The following is a 16,301-nucleotide window of genomic DNA, read 5'->3' on the forward strand; positions in this document are numbered from 1 at the left end:
GGAAGATCCTACATGCTGCGGAGCGGCTGGGCCCGTGAGCCATGGCCGCTGAGCCTGCACGTCCGGAGCCTGTGCTCCGCAACGAGAGAGGCCGCAACAGTGAGAGGCCCGTGTACTGCAAACAAAAAAAAAAAAAAAAAAAAAAAAAAAAACCTGTGAAAAAAAAAAAAAAAAAAAAAAAAAAAAAAAAAAGAATACCTGGGAAAAACAAAGCATTCTGGTTCATTTATCCTCCTTTAAAAAAAAAAAATTCCTATGCAAAAAAAATTTTTTTCTTTAATTGAAATATAGTTGACTTACAATATTATATTAAGTTCAGGTATATAGTAATTTGATATTTTTACACATTACACTCCATACAAAGTTATTATAAAATACTGACTATATTCCTGTGCTTTGTATTACTTCCTTGTAACATTTATTTTGTACCTAGTAGTTTGTACCTCTTAATCTCCTTCACCTATTTTGCCCCTACTCCTACCCCTCTCCCCTCTGGTAACCACTAGTTTGTCCTTCGTATCTGTGAATCTGTTTGCTATATTTGTTCATTTGTTTTATATTTTAGATAGCACATATAAATAAAAACATACAGTATTTGTCCTTCTCTGCAAAAAATTTTTAAATAAGTAATTTTTTTAATATAGTAACACCTTTTTTGTTAAAAAATAATACATAAGACAGACGTAAGTAACGTTATTGCTCTTTTAGGTACTATTAAAAAACAATTAGATTTATAGGATAAAAAGATGAAACTGAAAATACCAAAAAAGCATGGGTTCAGAAATATATTTTGCCTTGTTGGCTAGGCTATTTATTACTAAATTACTCTTATTTTCACTGATCCTTGGTAGCAAACACATCTGTGAGAGTGGAAGGCTTATTTCCTATTTTCTTTTTGCATTTTTTTATCATGTATTTTCTCTTATTCTAGCTTTGAAGAAAGCAGAAAAAATAGAAAACCAGAACTGGCTAAAAATGGACAAAATTTTGGCTAATCTAGACACCATTAAACACAAAATGCGATAGTTAAAAGGTCAGTATGAACTAAATCAAGTATCACCATGTTTAATTCTAAATGTAACCTCAATTTGCTGGTAGTTTTTTTTACCATTAGATACCAGATGTTTAACTGAATATTATATATTGTGTTACAAAAGTCACTTGAGCAAGTATAAAACCTATTAATATATCTTTTCAGTTCAGTACTGATTTTATATTTGTAAATTTTATATTAAAATGAGTATCACATGATTCATATATACATTTTTAAAATTTGGAGGATGTGTGGATCATATAACCACCCTATTGGTTTTGAAACAATTCCTGAACTGACATTTTATGGACTTTGGAATTAGTCATTAAGCAAAACTTTGTTATTTCCTGGGTATTGCTTGGGAAGAAGTTTTGTTAAATAATCTGAGCGAGGAAGTACTAAATTCTTCAGAGATTAGTGCCTTTATCTCAGAAGGGCCCCCTCCTGTTATGCGGCATAAGATATCTTATTCACAAAGTGATCGATTGACAATATTTGTCCTCTTCTTCCATTCTCTTTGTCAGACCCTCTGTTTTGATTCCTCAACTATTTTTCATAACTGTGCCAACACATCCTGTATATGTCTCTCCACACCCACAGGGAGTGAGATAAGTTAGCTGTTTATGTACTAGGAATAAAGTACAGCATTATATCCACTGCATGGAAAAAGCCCTAGAGTGAAAACTATATAACACTCTATTAATCAAATAGATTCAAATTACTATGTTACAGAAACACACATGAAGACTCAGTCCTATTCTCCAATGAATTTCTCATCTACTCTATAACAAAACTGTCACTTTTTAAAATGTTCAATGCCTAAATATAAATTTCCAATTCCTAATGCTTGTGTTCCCAAAATAGTAAAGTGTAAAAGTACCTTCATTGGAAATCTGAAGATATTTAGTAGATTATGACTCCAAAAGAATGCTTTACATTTCACATCATATTGTTCAGATTCTATTTAAACCTCATCTTTTCCTTTTCTCATTTTATTTAATCATAGTAAATATAAACCTGTGTATTTATTTTTTACCCACAATTTAAGTCTGACAGATTTGGAAATAACTTCTAAAATCCGTTCACAGAGACTGATGCTGATGTCCAGGAACACTCTGTGAAAGAAGTGGCTTTGGACTTCCCTGGTGGCGCAGTAGTTAAGAATCTGCCTGCCAGTGCAGGGGACATGGGTTTGAGCCCTGGTAGATCCTACATGCTGCAGAGCAACTAAGCCCGTGCGCCACAACTACTGAGCCTGCGCTCTAGAGCCCACGAGCCACAACTACTGAAGCCCGCACACCTAGAGCCCGTGCTCCACAAGAGAAGCCACTGCAATGAGAAGCCCGTGCACCGCAACGAAGAGTAGCACCCTCTCTCTGCAACTAGAGAAAGGCCTGTGTGCAGCAACGAAGACCCAACGCAGCCAAAAATAAAATATAAATAAATAAATTTATTAAAAAAAAAGAAGTGGCCTCATGTTAGTTACTTCAAATCATGAAATAGTGTCTTATTACAAAACTATATTTAAATGAAGAAAATGTGGTAGAACCATTAAAAACAACTACCAGAAAAACTGGAAAATGAGTCTGAAACTGGCTTGGATAAAGATGACATGAAAGAATTACAGTTCTTAACTCTTTTTCATGTAGTACTCTATCTTGTGACTGTCATGAGCAAATATACTAATTTAAAAATCTAAGCAATTCTTCACTGCTTCACTACCCCTGTCTTTAATGAGATATATAACACTGTGTAAGTTTAAGGTGTACAACAGGGGTCCCCAACCCCCAGGTTGCGGACCGATATCGGTCAGTGGCCTGGTAGGAACTGGGCTGCACAGCAGGAGGTGAGCAGCGAGTGAGCGAAGCTTCATCTGCTGCTCCCCATCACCTGCATTACCACCTGAACCACTCCCCCACGCCCAGGCCACCAGTCTGCAGAAGAACTGTCTTCCATGAAACTGGTCCCTGGTGCCAAAAAGGTTGGGGACCGCTGGTGCACAACATGTTGATTTGATAGCTAGAAGCTTTCAACATGGCAGAGAACTTGACAGTGGGCTTCCCTTCAGACTTGGTAGGTTTCTTGCTGCTAATCTGTCTCTCCTGACCCCCTCAGTCTTCCTTTCTCTTTCCTGGTAATTTTTTAGATGACTTTAGTTTACCTTTCTTTTTATCTCAAAGTGTAAAAGAAATAAAAATACTGGACATTTCTGGGTTGATTCTTCTTCCTTTGTTTTTCTCTGATCTTCCAGTGTTGTAACTCTGCCACCTTTCTAATATAGCTTGCTTCATGCTGTCCCTTTCAAGTATTTTTAGTTTATATGCTCATTTTTGTAGTTAAAAGAGATTAATACAAAATATTCTAAGGCTAAATGGCATGATGTCACCTAATCTACTGATATACTAAGAGTCCTTAAACAAGTCAAAGTATTCCAGGCCATCAGGGAAAAAAAGGAATTTTGGTCAATCAATGTTAATTCTGTTTCTATAAAGCTCCAAACTAGTTCTCTTATAGGCTTTACCAATTGCCTGGATAGTGAAAGCACATGTGCTCCAGGTCATCATGGGGATTCGAGGATCCGTTTCATCAGGAGGCACTTTCAATCCAATTCTATAAATTGTTGTGGCAAAGAGAAGGACCATTTCCTTGATGCTATTAGAATATTTTATCCTAAAAATAAAACAAGAAAAATTTATATTGATATAATGGTCTAGTAAAAGGGGCTACCTATTGAGAAGTCCAATTAAGTACCAAAGTAAGAATTTAACTCCTTTTGACAAAGTAAACTACCCTTTGTCAAATGAGAGATAAGAGCTGCTGAAGAACATTTATTCCTTAAGAAAAAATGGGAAAAGCAGAACTGTAACTCCTACAGGTAGAAAAATGTCTCTGACAAAATGGTAATGACCCAGATAATTTCTTATAAAAGATGCAGTAAATGTTCACAGCAGAAAGGGTCCAGGTCCAAATTAAGGAACAGACTGGAGAGAGGATTAAAACTCAGAGGAGGGCTTCACTGGTGACGCAGTGGTTGAGAGTCTGCCTGCCGATGCAGCGGACGCGGGTTTGTGTCCCGGTCCAGGAAGATCCCACATGCCGTGGAGAATCTGAGCTTGCGCGTCCGGAACCTGTGCTCCGCAGCGGGAGAGGCCGCAACGGTGAGAGGCCCGCGTACCGCAAAAAAAAAAAAAAAAAAACTCAGAGGAAACAGATCTGACATAAGTTTTAGTGTATGGATAAGGGACCAAGAAGTACTTCTGCGCTGATAGGGGTGTGTGTATGTCTGTGTGTGTATATAATAATATATGTACTAGCAATGATTATTTCTGGTTTCCTGAACTTCTATTTGTTGCAAGTAACAAATATTTTCAGTAGCAATGGGATACATAATGTAAACAAGGATCACAACTAGAAAAATGTACCTCAGATGATATTCATTAACAAGTAATATCTGATTTGGATACATTATATTTTTCAAAGTGCCTTCACATAAATATCTTTCCATTAACGTTATGAGGTAAGTTAGAAGACCACTGTCTCAATCTTACAAACAAGAAAATGAATTGTGGTAGGGTTGGAGTGACCTGAGACTTTTCAGAAGTCACAGAGCAAGTCAGATGTGATTTTAACTTAAGTCTCTTAAATTCTGTTCTTGTTGTAGGTTGGACTATATAAAAATAGTATTTTTGTTGGTCAAAAACAGTTAATTATAGGCATGGTTCACCCTAATACATATTAAATACATATTACTCTAATATCTCAAACCACTTAATTTCATTAGTACAAATAAAACTCTAGTGAGAAAGCAACAAGATAAAAATGGGATAAAGCAAACAATTTTACAAATAAAGCAAGAAGGAAGGAAAGAACTGTTCTTCACTCTTATTTTCACAACCACTTACAAACTTCTCTTGTTTAGATACTTACGAAGACTGAACTCCAAAACTCAGAATAGAATGGAACTCAAAAGTGGAATCACCCATTCCTTGATCAAACAAGACTGGAATTGTTGGCTTTTCTCCTTACAAATTAAAAGGAAAAAGAAAGAAAAATCACAGGAGTTTAGCCTGACACACACTTTTCTAGCTTTTGTAAATTATATATGATCATTTTAGAAAACTTAGAAAATGTTAATAAGCAATAAATAATCATTCACAACTTCTCCACCTAGATAACCAGATGACATTAGGGTGATATTCTTCTGTTCTCCATATAAATGTTACACGTGTAGATTTTTTTTAAAAAGGACAACATCTCTAGTACTGTTCTGTATCTTGTTTTTTCACTAACAGATCATAAATGTCTTCCACATCAGTAACTGACCCTCTATATTTCTATTTTTAACAAATGCATAGTATTCTATTAGTAAGGCAGCATGCGTTAGTGAATAAGAACAAGGATCTGGAGCCAAGCTGCCTGGGTATGAATCCTAGCTCTGCCAGTGACTGTTACTAAGACCTTGGGTAAATACTAAACCTCTTTGTGGCTCCACTTCCTTATCAAATTAGAATTGTTATTCCCGTATGTGAAATGACTTGTTTTCTTCTGGTGGCTCTTGAGATTCTTTTCTTCATCTCTGGTTTTCAGCAGTTTGGGTATGATCTATCTAGGTATGCTTTTAAGTCTGAAGTTCACTGAGCTTCTTAAACCTATAAATTTAAGTCTTTCTCTAAGTTTGGAAAGTTTCCAGCTATTATTTCCTCACTATTTTTCTGTACCATCCTTTTTCTTTTCAGGACTTCAATGACACAATTGTTGGGCTAAAGGGAAGAAAAAAATGTTCCATATGTCCCTAAGGATACTGCATCGCTTTTCTGCATCACTTTTCTGTCCATTCTTCATTGTGTAATTTCCCCTGATCTAATTTCAAATTCACTGACTCTTATCTCACCGTCTCCATTCTACTACTGAGCCCATTCAGTTAAAATTGTATTCTTTTTTTCTAAAGATTTAATTAATTAATTAATTAATTTTTGGGCTGCGCTGGGTCTTCGTTGCTGTGCGCGGGCTTTCTCTAGTTGTTGCGAGCGGGGGTTACTCTTCATTCTGGTGCGAGGGCTTCTCATTAAGGTGGCTTCTCTTGTTGGGGAGCACAGGCTCTAGGCGCGCAGGCTTCAGTAGTTGCAGCACACGGGCTCAGTAGTTGTGGCGTGCTGGCTTCAGTAGCTGTGGCTCATGGGCTCTAGGGGCGCAGGCTTCAGTAGTTGTGGTGCATGGGCTTAGTTGCTCTGTAGCATGTGGGATCTTCCCAGACCAGGGCTCGAACCCATGTCCCCTGCATTGGCAGGCGGATTCTTAACCACTGCGCCACCAGGGAAGCCCCCATTCAGTTAATTTTTTAATTCATATAGTATTTTTTCAATTTTGTTATCTCCATTTGGTTCTTTTTTTATAGTTTCTATTTTTTCCTGATGAGAACTCCTATTTTTCCATTCACTTCACGAGTGTTCACCTTTATTTCATGTTTCATGACTATAAAGCTGCTTTATACTTTTTGTCTGAAAAGTTCAACACTAAAACATCTCAGGATTGGCAGTTGGTTGACTGTTTTTTTCCTTGAGAGTTGGTCAGATTCTCCTGGTTCTCTGTACCTTCAGTAATTCTGGATTGTGTCTTGGATACTTTGAATATTACATTGTGAATATATTTGAACATTACTGGTCCGCATTAACATTCTCTGGAAAAATGTACCTTTTTTGTTGTTGTTCTAGTAGGCAATCAACCCAACCCAAATCAGGTTCAACAAGTTCTGTCTCACTCCCTGTAAGTGGTGGTTCCAATGTTAGTTTTCAGAGCCTTTGCTATGCTGTTTGGGTCTGCCAGTATATGTACTACTCAGGGCTTAGTCTGGAACTTGAGTGGTGGTTTAATGCAGCTTCAGTCTCAAAGCTGTTGCTATGCTTCTTTGGGCCTGTTCCACACACGTGCAGCTTGGAGCTGAGCTCAGGACTTGTGTTTGTCTCAAAAGTAGGAGATTCCCTTCTACAGCTCTCTCCTCTCTGGGATTCCCCCTATACTCTCTAGCTCCAAGGGGCCCTTTTTCCCAGTTCCTCTGGTCAAAATGACCAATTTCTCTCAGTTTTAGTCCCCTGTGCTGACTGGGGCTAACCTTGCGGTGAAGCTGTGAGGCAAAGAAAAAAATAATGAGGATTCACCCAGAATTTTTTGGAATATAGTGGTCCCATTTCTCCCAGATCTTTTGGCCAGTAAGACTGGTTTTCTCTTGGGATTTTAGATATTTATGTGGCCACCATGGCAGTGCAGTTCCATGACTGAAGCTGGCCTTGGGAAAGAGCCAAAAGAGAGGGAAAAAAACACAAGTGGCATGGACATATATACACTACCAAATGTAAAACTGATAGCTAGTGGGAAGCAGCTGCATAGCACAGGGAGATCAGCTCAGTGCTTTGTGACCACCTAGAGGGGTGGGATGGGGGGGTGGGATAGGGAGGGTGGGAGGGAGGGAGATGCAAGAGGGAAGAGATACGGGGATATATATATATGTATAACTGATTCGCTTTGTTATAAAGCAGAAGCACACCATTGTAAAGCAATTATACTCCAATAAAGACGCGGAAAAAAAAAAAAGAATTCCCTTTACACTCTCCAGCTCTGAGGGGCTTCTTTTCCAGTCCTCTGGCCAGAAAGATGGCATCTCTCCTGGATTTTTTACTGTTCATGTCCACTGCATAGTTCTGTGACTCAGGCTACCCCAGGGTCAAAACTGGGAAATAAAGGAGGAACAAAAAAACCCCAGGAAACTCACTGCCTGTACTAAACATTCCTCAGATTTTTACTTCCACCCCAATCTGCCTGCCATTGTTTACTTCTCTGAGCCTTTAGGTAGTCTTATCTCTCAACTGTGAAGAATATATAAATGGGGTAATAATTTCCAAATGTTTGTTGTTATTAATATTAATTATAACATATTAACAGTATTAATAATAGTTAACACTTATATAGTATTTACTATGTACCATGCACTGTTCTACTTTATGTAGGATAACTCAATCCTTCAATCAATGAGATAGGTACTATTATCATTCCCACTTTGCAAATAAGAAAGCTGAGGCACAGAGAGGTTAAGTAACTTGTCTAAGATCACACAGACAGTAAGTGATAGATCTAAGACTTAAATCCAAGCATTGTGACTCCAGATTAATTACTGTCCATACTGCCTCACAGTATGAAAAATTATTAAATTGAGTAAAGTGATTTAAGCCAAACTTAGCCTTGGCGTAAAAAAACCTATTTCCTAATATTTAACAAATCTGTATGTACAAACCATATTTTAGAGCAATAAGTACTTTCAAAAAAATAAAGACTCTGACACTTAAATCTCATACAGCTAAATATAAAATAATTTTAAGCAAACCTTTAGCATGTTTCATATTATAACCTGTTATTCTGGCCAGAACAGTCTGTATCCATCGTGCCAGGGTCAAAAGTTGAGCAAGAGCTTCTGTATTCTCACTGAAAAATGATATTTAAAAATTATTAAAGCCATTGGCACAAAGTCAAACTGAAAAGCTGAATTTGTAGGGTCTTTCCATGGATAAACGGCTGTATGAAAAAGTCAAACTCCTCCAGATTAGCTTCCTAGGTCATAGAAACACTGGTGCCTAAAAATGTAGTTTTGGGAGGGAAGAAAAATTTTAAAGTACAAAGAACAAGATACCACCCATACACCCATCACCTGGAAGTAATAAATGTCAGTAAATGAAATCACCATTCTAGCTGCTCAAGTCAAAAACTAGGTATCACCACTGATATATCTGATTCCTTCACACACCACGTTCTAATCTATCAGCTAGTCTTGCAGGTTTCATCTTCTAAATGTATTCCAAGTTGATCACTTCTTTCTATCTCCATCATTACTACCCTAATCCAAGTTACACTATCCATCACCTGGACTACTTCAATAGACTGTTCTTCCTGCTTCCACAGCAGTGCTTCTTCATTACCTATACATTCATCACACAACCGCCAGCAAGATCTTTTAAAAATGTAAATCAGATTGTATCACTTCCCTATCCAAAACATTCCAATGGTTTTCCATCACACATAAAATACAGTTCTAACTTCAAATCTTAGCTCATAAGCCCTTTTAGGATCTGGTTCCTTGCTTGCTCCATTCCAAGCGTACTGCCTTCTTCCTGTGCCTTGAACCTGCTGCCTTCTTGCTTCACCTTCAACATGCTGATGTGCTCCTACTTCAGGGTCTTTGCTCTTGATATTGCCTGTTCTTAGAATTCTCTTCTCTCAGAGAGTAGTACTGCTTGTCCTTCACTTTATTCAGGTCTCTATCCAAACGTCACCGTCTCGGAGAGGAGCTCCCTGCCGACTCAATCTGTAGAGAACCTCATGCACTGGTCTGTCTCTAGCCCTTTATGCTGCCAATTTAGTTTTTCTCTGTATTTCTCACTACTCAATACTCTGTATTTTTATGTTTACCATTGGTCTCTCCTCTCTGTAATATAAATTCCGTAAGGGCAGGGGTTTGACCCAAACTGCTATTAACAACCAAGGGGGACCAGAAACAGTGTTATTAAAAAGGACTATAAAGTAGAGATTTGCTTACTGAAAGGACAGCTTTAAGTGAAGTTAAAATATACAATGAACTGTGCCAAAATTCACATCTCTGGGCACAAATTTGATCTAAGAATTTTTTCAGTTCTCAGAAATGAAAGTGTACTCTGATTTGTTATGACCAATTTTCTTTAAAAATGCTAGCTTATTATTAGTTTTGATAAAGTTTTTTATATGCTCTTAACTTTAGTATCTTAGGTTATACTCATGTTGATTTTCTAACAAAAGAGGCAAATATATTCCAACTATACAGGTAAGTTCAAATGCCTAATAAAAATGTTATGTATATTTATGTATTTCAGATCCTAAGTAACAAAATTGTTACTACAGACTAAAAGTGTCACAGGGTTTGAAGAGACCTAGTTGTAAGGATCAGTCTAACTTTAGAAAGGACTGCCCTGAAGCATCCTATTCTTAAAGATATCAAGGAGGACTTCCCTGATGGCATAGTGGTTAAGAATCCACCTGCCAATGCAGGGAACACGGTCTGAGCCCTGGTCTGGGAAGATCCCACATGCTGCAGAGCAACTGAGCCTGTGAGCCACAACTACTGAGCCCGCGCTCTAGAGCCTGTAAGCCACAACTACTGAGCCCACGCATTGCAACTACTGAAGCCTGCGTGCCTAGAGCCCGTGCCTGGCAACAAGAGAAGCTACCACAAAGAGAAGCCTGCACACCACAATGAAGAGTAAGTAGCCCCCGTTCACCACAACTAGAGAAAGCCCATGTGCAGCAACGAAGACCCAACACAGCCAAAAAATAAATAAAACTAAAATAAATAAATAAATAAAAGATAAATCTTTGTGATGTCACCTTCTTCCTAAAAGATGACATTCTATGTCCCAATACACTAAATAGAAAACAATTCAAAATTATGTTTTCTAATGACATGGAATAGGAGAGACAGAGCAACTGCTTACTGACGCTGATTGCCAAACCTATCACCTTTGAACTCTTATGCTGTGAAAACAAGTTAAAAGTGTTTTTATCAATAAAATCATTTTCTTTAGAAAAACTTAGGTCTATCACTACAAAGTCACCGAGTTAAAAAAAACTGAAATAATAATAATAATAAATAGTACTGTTATCATCATGTAGAATAGTGAGAATACAGAAATATACAATTACATGTTCTAGTTGTCATAAAAAAACTAATAAATCTGCTATTAAATTCTATTCACAGATGGTCAGAATATAAAAGTTTAAAAATTTATTCTAAACACTAAAAAACTATCCATAGATGAACCTATCGTGTTTATTTACCTTTATAGTTAACCTTTTGTCCATGTCTCTACAACTACAGCATTTGGATCTTCAGAAAAATAGAATAGAAATAATAATACAAAGACCTGCAGAGCAACCAAACTCCTAATAGCAACTCTAATGCTGGCAAAGGACTATAAGAAAGGAATGGATCTTCTTTGCAACTTTCTTCCTTCTGTGAGTGCTAAGATGGAGATCAAAGTTCTATTACTTTAATGGCTGTTGGAAGACAGATGCAAAACATGTAGACTTGAGTAAATGAATATTCCAGTTCCTTTAGAAACCAAAAATTGGGGCTTTTATCATATTTTTAAAGTTGAATACAAGTTATAAAATGAAAAAGTATTAATTAAATAGCAAAAAAGGAATTAGTAATCTAATTAAAACAGTCACAACAAAAGGATTAAAGACAACTTAAAAAAAATTAACCAAAACATAAATTAAAATATACCTGCTTATCCTTTGAGGTTGCAAAGGAATAATGGGGATCACAGTATTGCACAGAGACTTGCAAAGAGGGCAAAGATATTCTCCACTCTCTAAGTCAAAAAGGTCAACATGAATGCGTTGCTGAGAGCTCAGCTGTACAGCTTCAAAATACCTGCAAAATTCCAAGACATAGGTCCATTCAAAACTACACATGTATCTTTGCTCTAATTCAACTGAAAAAAATCTGGAATTTTTGCCTCAATAAACATCTTTAGAATCTACATGCAAAAATACACAAATTATAATTATAGAAGAAACAGGACGCCCATTCTTTTGGGGGCAAACTGGAGGACACATCAGGGCAGAAACAAATTTAAAATAGTTTTACTGAATTATAACTTGTCTCCTGCCTCGACAGCATGGAGATACAATACAGATACTACCTCCCTCAGTTTCCAATGACCAACTGAAGTAGTAAGGGCTATTACAGGAAAATTATGTATTTTAATCTGATGCCAAAAAGGTAAACCCTACATAAAATATTTCGCAGGAATTTTATTTCTGAACTTTTCTCTCTTCCAGATATACAACTAGAATTTCATGTCCCCTATTCTACCTCAAAGGTACTTTTCCCTCTATGTTTTGAGGGGAATGAGATTTTTATAAAGATTATTACTTCTTTTATACAAATACTGATCAAAAGAGACTAATTAGTTTGTGCAAAGCAAGTACAGTGAAAATTTTAAGTTGATAACTTTACACACCAATTTCTAAGGGTGATACTATAATGAGTATCATGCAAACAAAATCAGTAATTAAAACTGCTTCAATTATTCAAATAAGAAAAAAAGAAGACACGAGGAAACATGCCTTTTTGTGGCCTTTAGAGAACTTCAATATTCCTAGCTTCTTTCAAGAACATGTCAGAAGGACAACTTACTTCTGCCAGCACACTGCATGCATTACATGACCACAGCTTCCTGTGTAAGTTCCATATGCCAAGTCTGAATCCATGAAAAGTGGGTCCACGGTTTCTGATACAGAAAGACAAAAATGTGAGGTATGTATTCATCTGCCCCACAATCATAAAAAGAAACCAAACAAAAAAAGAGGTTATCAGGTCTAAAATTCTAATCATAAACTTTCTTAGGAATGTCCAATAAAAGTGTCACAATATCATGGCAGTAGTATATATATTCTTAAGAGTAAGTAAAAAGAGGAAAATATAAAGCTAGACTTCCAGGTGTGATTAGTATGGATTAATGACAACTTCTATTCTTTTTTTTTTTTGCGGTACGCAGGCCTCTCACTGTTGTGGCCTCTCACGTTGCGGAGCACAGGCTCCGGACGCGCAGGCTCAGCGGCCATGGCTCACAGGCCCAGCCGCTCCGCGGCATGTGGGATCTTCCCGGACCGGGGCATGAACCCGTGTCCCCTGCATCGGCAGGTGGACTCTCAACCACTGCGCCACCAGGGAAGCCCACAACTTCTATTCTTGATGTATTAACATTAGGCTTTAAGTTGCATTATCTTGGTTGTTGAAGCAATTTTCTATGATTCAAGCACAGTTTACTTTTGTATTTTAAAAGTGATTTGACTGGGTAACTTTAAGGGATATTTAGAGGCAATATAATCTACTGGCTAAGAGCACAGACTATGGGGTTCAAAACCTGATTTCACCATTTATAATTTGTGGCTTCTGACAAGTTAATTAATTTCTCTGTGCCTCAGTTTCTTCATCTGTAAATGGAGCCAATACTGGTACCTAAATCACAGGGCTGTTATGAAGATTAAGTGAGTAAATACACATAAAGCACTTAACCAGTGCCTGGCACATGGTGAGTATTCATTAGATGTTAACCTTTTTTATCATTATTATTATTCCAAGGGTATTTAAAAAATAAAGCAGCTAACTCCTGATGTGATATAAGAATTACAACATATTATGTAATAAGTACTCCAGCCAAGAAAATGTTTAACAAGAACCTAACCACATGGCAACAACCAGACAAATCCACAATGTAAGACACTGTACAGGAAAACTGGCCTGCATTCTTCAAAAAACTTATCATGGAAAAAAAAAAAAGGCAAGTGACTATTCTAGATTAAAACAGACATCAAATAAGCAACATAGGAAACATGTCTGAATCCTAAATGGAAAAAAAAAGTCTAGCTAAAAAAAGACATTTTGAGGGCAGTTGGGGAAATTCAAATATGGATTTTATATTAGATGATATTACTGAATTAGTAATTTTCTTAAATGTTATACTGGTATGCTAGATATATAATAGATTATCTTTAGTTTTAGAAAATGCATGTGGAAATATTTAGGGAATATTTAGGGAAATGTCATGAATTCCTACTTGTAAATGGTTCAGCAAAAAGAAATGGAGATAGATAGAAAGAGACAGAATGAGCAACGTGGCCATGTGTTAACCAAAATTTTAAAAAACAGACAAAGGAGCCAAAATGGCATGTAAAAATCTAGCGTCCATTTTATAAATGGGTAAAATGTGATCTGACCAAATAAGGCTAAATACAATCTCACTCCCAAACTTCTTTCAGATAGTATTTTTTCTAATTACACAAGTATGAAAAGAAATGCTCAAAAAGACATTTATTAAACAATACATACCCCCTGAGAGTTCTATGGGTTTTCCCCTGTGCTGGGTTAAGGCGGTGGATTTCTGGACACAGGCCGATAATACCATGGCATTATTTTCTAGTTTCACCTCTTGTTCTTCTTGGCAGAGGATGCATGTCAGCACCTCCTTTTCAGTAACAGACGGACCCCGTTTAGGACCCAAAGCAATTTTACAGTAGTCACTGACTGCTGGGGTGCTAGCAAGAGAAACGACCAGAAATGAGGACACATGTTTTGGTCACTTGTCTTTATATTTTGGTAGATTTTAAGTAACTTTAGGGCAAGAACTTTAAGAATAAAAAAAATAAAATAAAAATTATATTTAGCAATATTAGCTTAAAATCTTCCCCCTTGATTTTTCTGACTTTTATCAGTTAATTTGCTTACTAGAAAATACATTCTGTGTTGATAAGTGCAAAAAGAGAAAAAGCAGATCACAAAGTAGAATGCATATTATAATTATAGTTAACTTACTGTACCAAGAAGCTGTGAATCTGTTTTTTCTGATTATAAAAGTAATACATACTTATTAAGAAATTTTGGAAAGTCTAGAAAAATATAAAGAAGAAAATAAAAAGCATCATACTCTCACAACCTAGAAATAACGACTTGTACATGTCCTTCCAGTCTGCTTTCTATTTATAACATTTTTTACATAATTAAGATCACATTACATATACGGTTTGTGTCCTGCTTTATTCACTTATATCTTAGCTGTTTTCTCATGTCATGAAATTTGCTTCAGAAACATTATTTTTAAATGGCTGCACAGTACTCTTACTAGATGTGCCATAATGGTTTTATCCATTCCCTCTTATTAGGCATTGAAGTTTCTGTTCTACTTTGGTAGTTATTAAAATTTAAAATATACATCTTAATGACTTAGCAATTCATAAGATGTATTCAATGTGTACAATAATAAATAAGAGCAAATACTTACAAAGCACTAATTGTAATGTGAGGCACTGTTTCAAATACTTTATGTTACCTCATTTAATCCTTCCAACAATCCTATAAGGCAGGTACTATTATTATCTCTATTTTTCAGATGAAGAATCTGAGGCTTAGAGATGGTAAGAGACTTATCTAATGATTCATCTAGGAAGTAACCGGGCCAGAATTTAACCCAGATGATCTGACTTCACAGGCCATGCCATGTAATACTGCCTCGCTATCCATGCAAGAAGCTCCCTGAGATATCATATATCATCCAACAGACTGGAAATAACTTAAATGGTTATCATCAGTATACATGAAATTACATAATACAGAATAGTATGAAGTTTTTAAAAGGTGGGTCTCAGCTAGGTGTGGTACTTACTACTTTTTAGGAGGGGTTCAGCAACATGTGAGTAAAGTTAACTTTTTGGTTATCATAAGGACTAGGGGGCACTACTGCACTTCAGTGGATAAAGGGCCAGAGATGCTAAATGCCCTGCAATTCATTAGGCATAAGAACTGCTGTCCAAATGCCAAGAATGAGGAATGCTAAGCTTGGTTTTTTTATTATTTTATTAATTAATTTATTTATTTGGCCACCCTGGGTCTTAGTTGCGGCATCCGGGCTCTTAGTCGCAGCATGCAGGATCTAGTTCCCCGACCAGGGATTGAACCCAGGCCCCCTCATTGTGAGCACGTTGTCTTAACAACCGGACCGCCAGGGAAGTCCCTGAGCTTGTTTTGTATGTAAGAATATACATATACAGATTTCCCAGACATAATATTAAATGAAAATGGGAAACTGAAGAATGATACATGCATAATAACATTTATGCAAATAAAACAAAAGGCTGAATGACACTATATAATTTCTATGGTTATATATATTTGTATCTAATAGCACAGTAAAAATTCTTATAAGATATACATAAAACTTATAACCAGAGTATCTCTGAGGAAGGGCAGAAAGGGGTGCAGGATTTGGGCCAGTGCTCAAATGGAACTTTAGCTTTATCTCTAACATTTGATTTTTAAAAGGAAAATGTGTTAATATAACTGTAATTAAAATTTTAAATGTAAATGTAATTTGTAAATGTAAATTTGTAAATGTAATGTAAATGAAAAATGTAATTACATTTAAAACATGTAAGAGAATATATTTGTGACTTTGGGATAGGAAAAGCCTTCTTAAACAAGATACAAAAAGTTAAAACTCGAAAAGACTGACAAATCTGTCTTTATCAACACTGAAAACTTTGCTATGGCTAAAATTTCATAATTAATGTTAAATAAACAGGAACAACATATGAGAAACATGAAACAAACTTTAATATCCATAATTTTAAAGGACTTCTAGAAATCAGTAAGATAAAAGTAAAGTATCCAATAGACATGGACAAAGGA

The 16,301-nt window shown here is 36.3% G+C and overlaps 1 protein-coding gene across 5 annotated transcripts in view; it reads right to left on the reverse strand.

Annotated features, from left to right (window-relative positions):
* UBR1 (ubiquitin protein ligase E3 component n-recognin 1) overlaps window positions 1-16,301 on the reverse strand; it is a 169,368-nt gene that overhangs the window by 32,452 nt on the left and 120,615 nt on the right. For all 5 annotated transcript variants that reach the window (XM_027084071.1, XM_027084070.1, XM_027084072.1 and 2 more), the window contains 6 exons: window positions 13,950-14,155; window positions 12,255-12,348; window positions 11,337-11,486; window positions 8,409-8,506; window positions 4,961-5,054; window positions 3,555-3,703 (listed from right to left, as the gene is read on the reverse strand). In XM_027084071.1, the coding sequence (XP_026939872.1) occupies window positions 3,555-3,703; window positions 4,961-5,054; window positions 8,409-8,506; window positions 11,337-11,486; window positions 12,255-12,348; window positions 13,950-14,155 (791 nt within the window). The remainder of the gene's footprint in view (window positions 1-3,554; window positions 3,704-4,960; window positions 5,055-8,408; window positions 8,507-11,336; window positions 11,487-12,254; window positions 12,349-13,949; window positions 14,156-16,301) is intronic.

This window comes from Aethalodelphis obliquidens, unplaced genomic scaffold (genome assembly GCF_003676395.1).
Source record: "Aethalodelphis obliquidens isolate GAN/ISIS:26980383/991018 unplaced genomic scaffold, ASM367639v1 scaffold51, whole genome shotgun sequence".
NCBI classification, from domain to species: domain Eukaryota; kingdom Metazoa; phylum Chordata; class Mammalia; order Artiodactyla; family Delphinidae; genus Aethalodelphis; species Aethalodelphis obliquidens.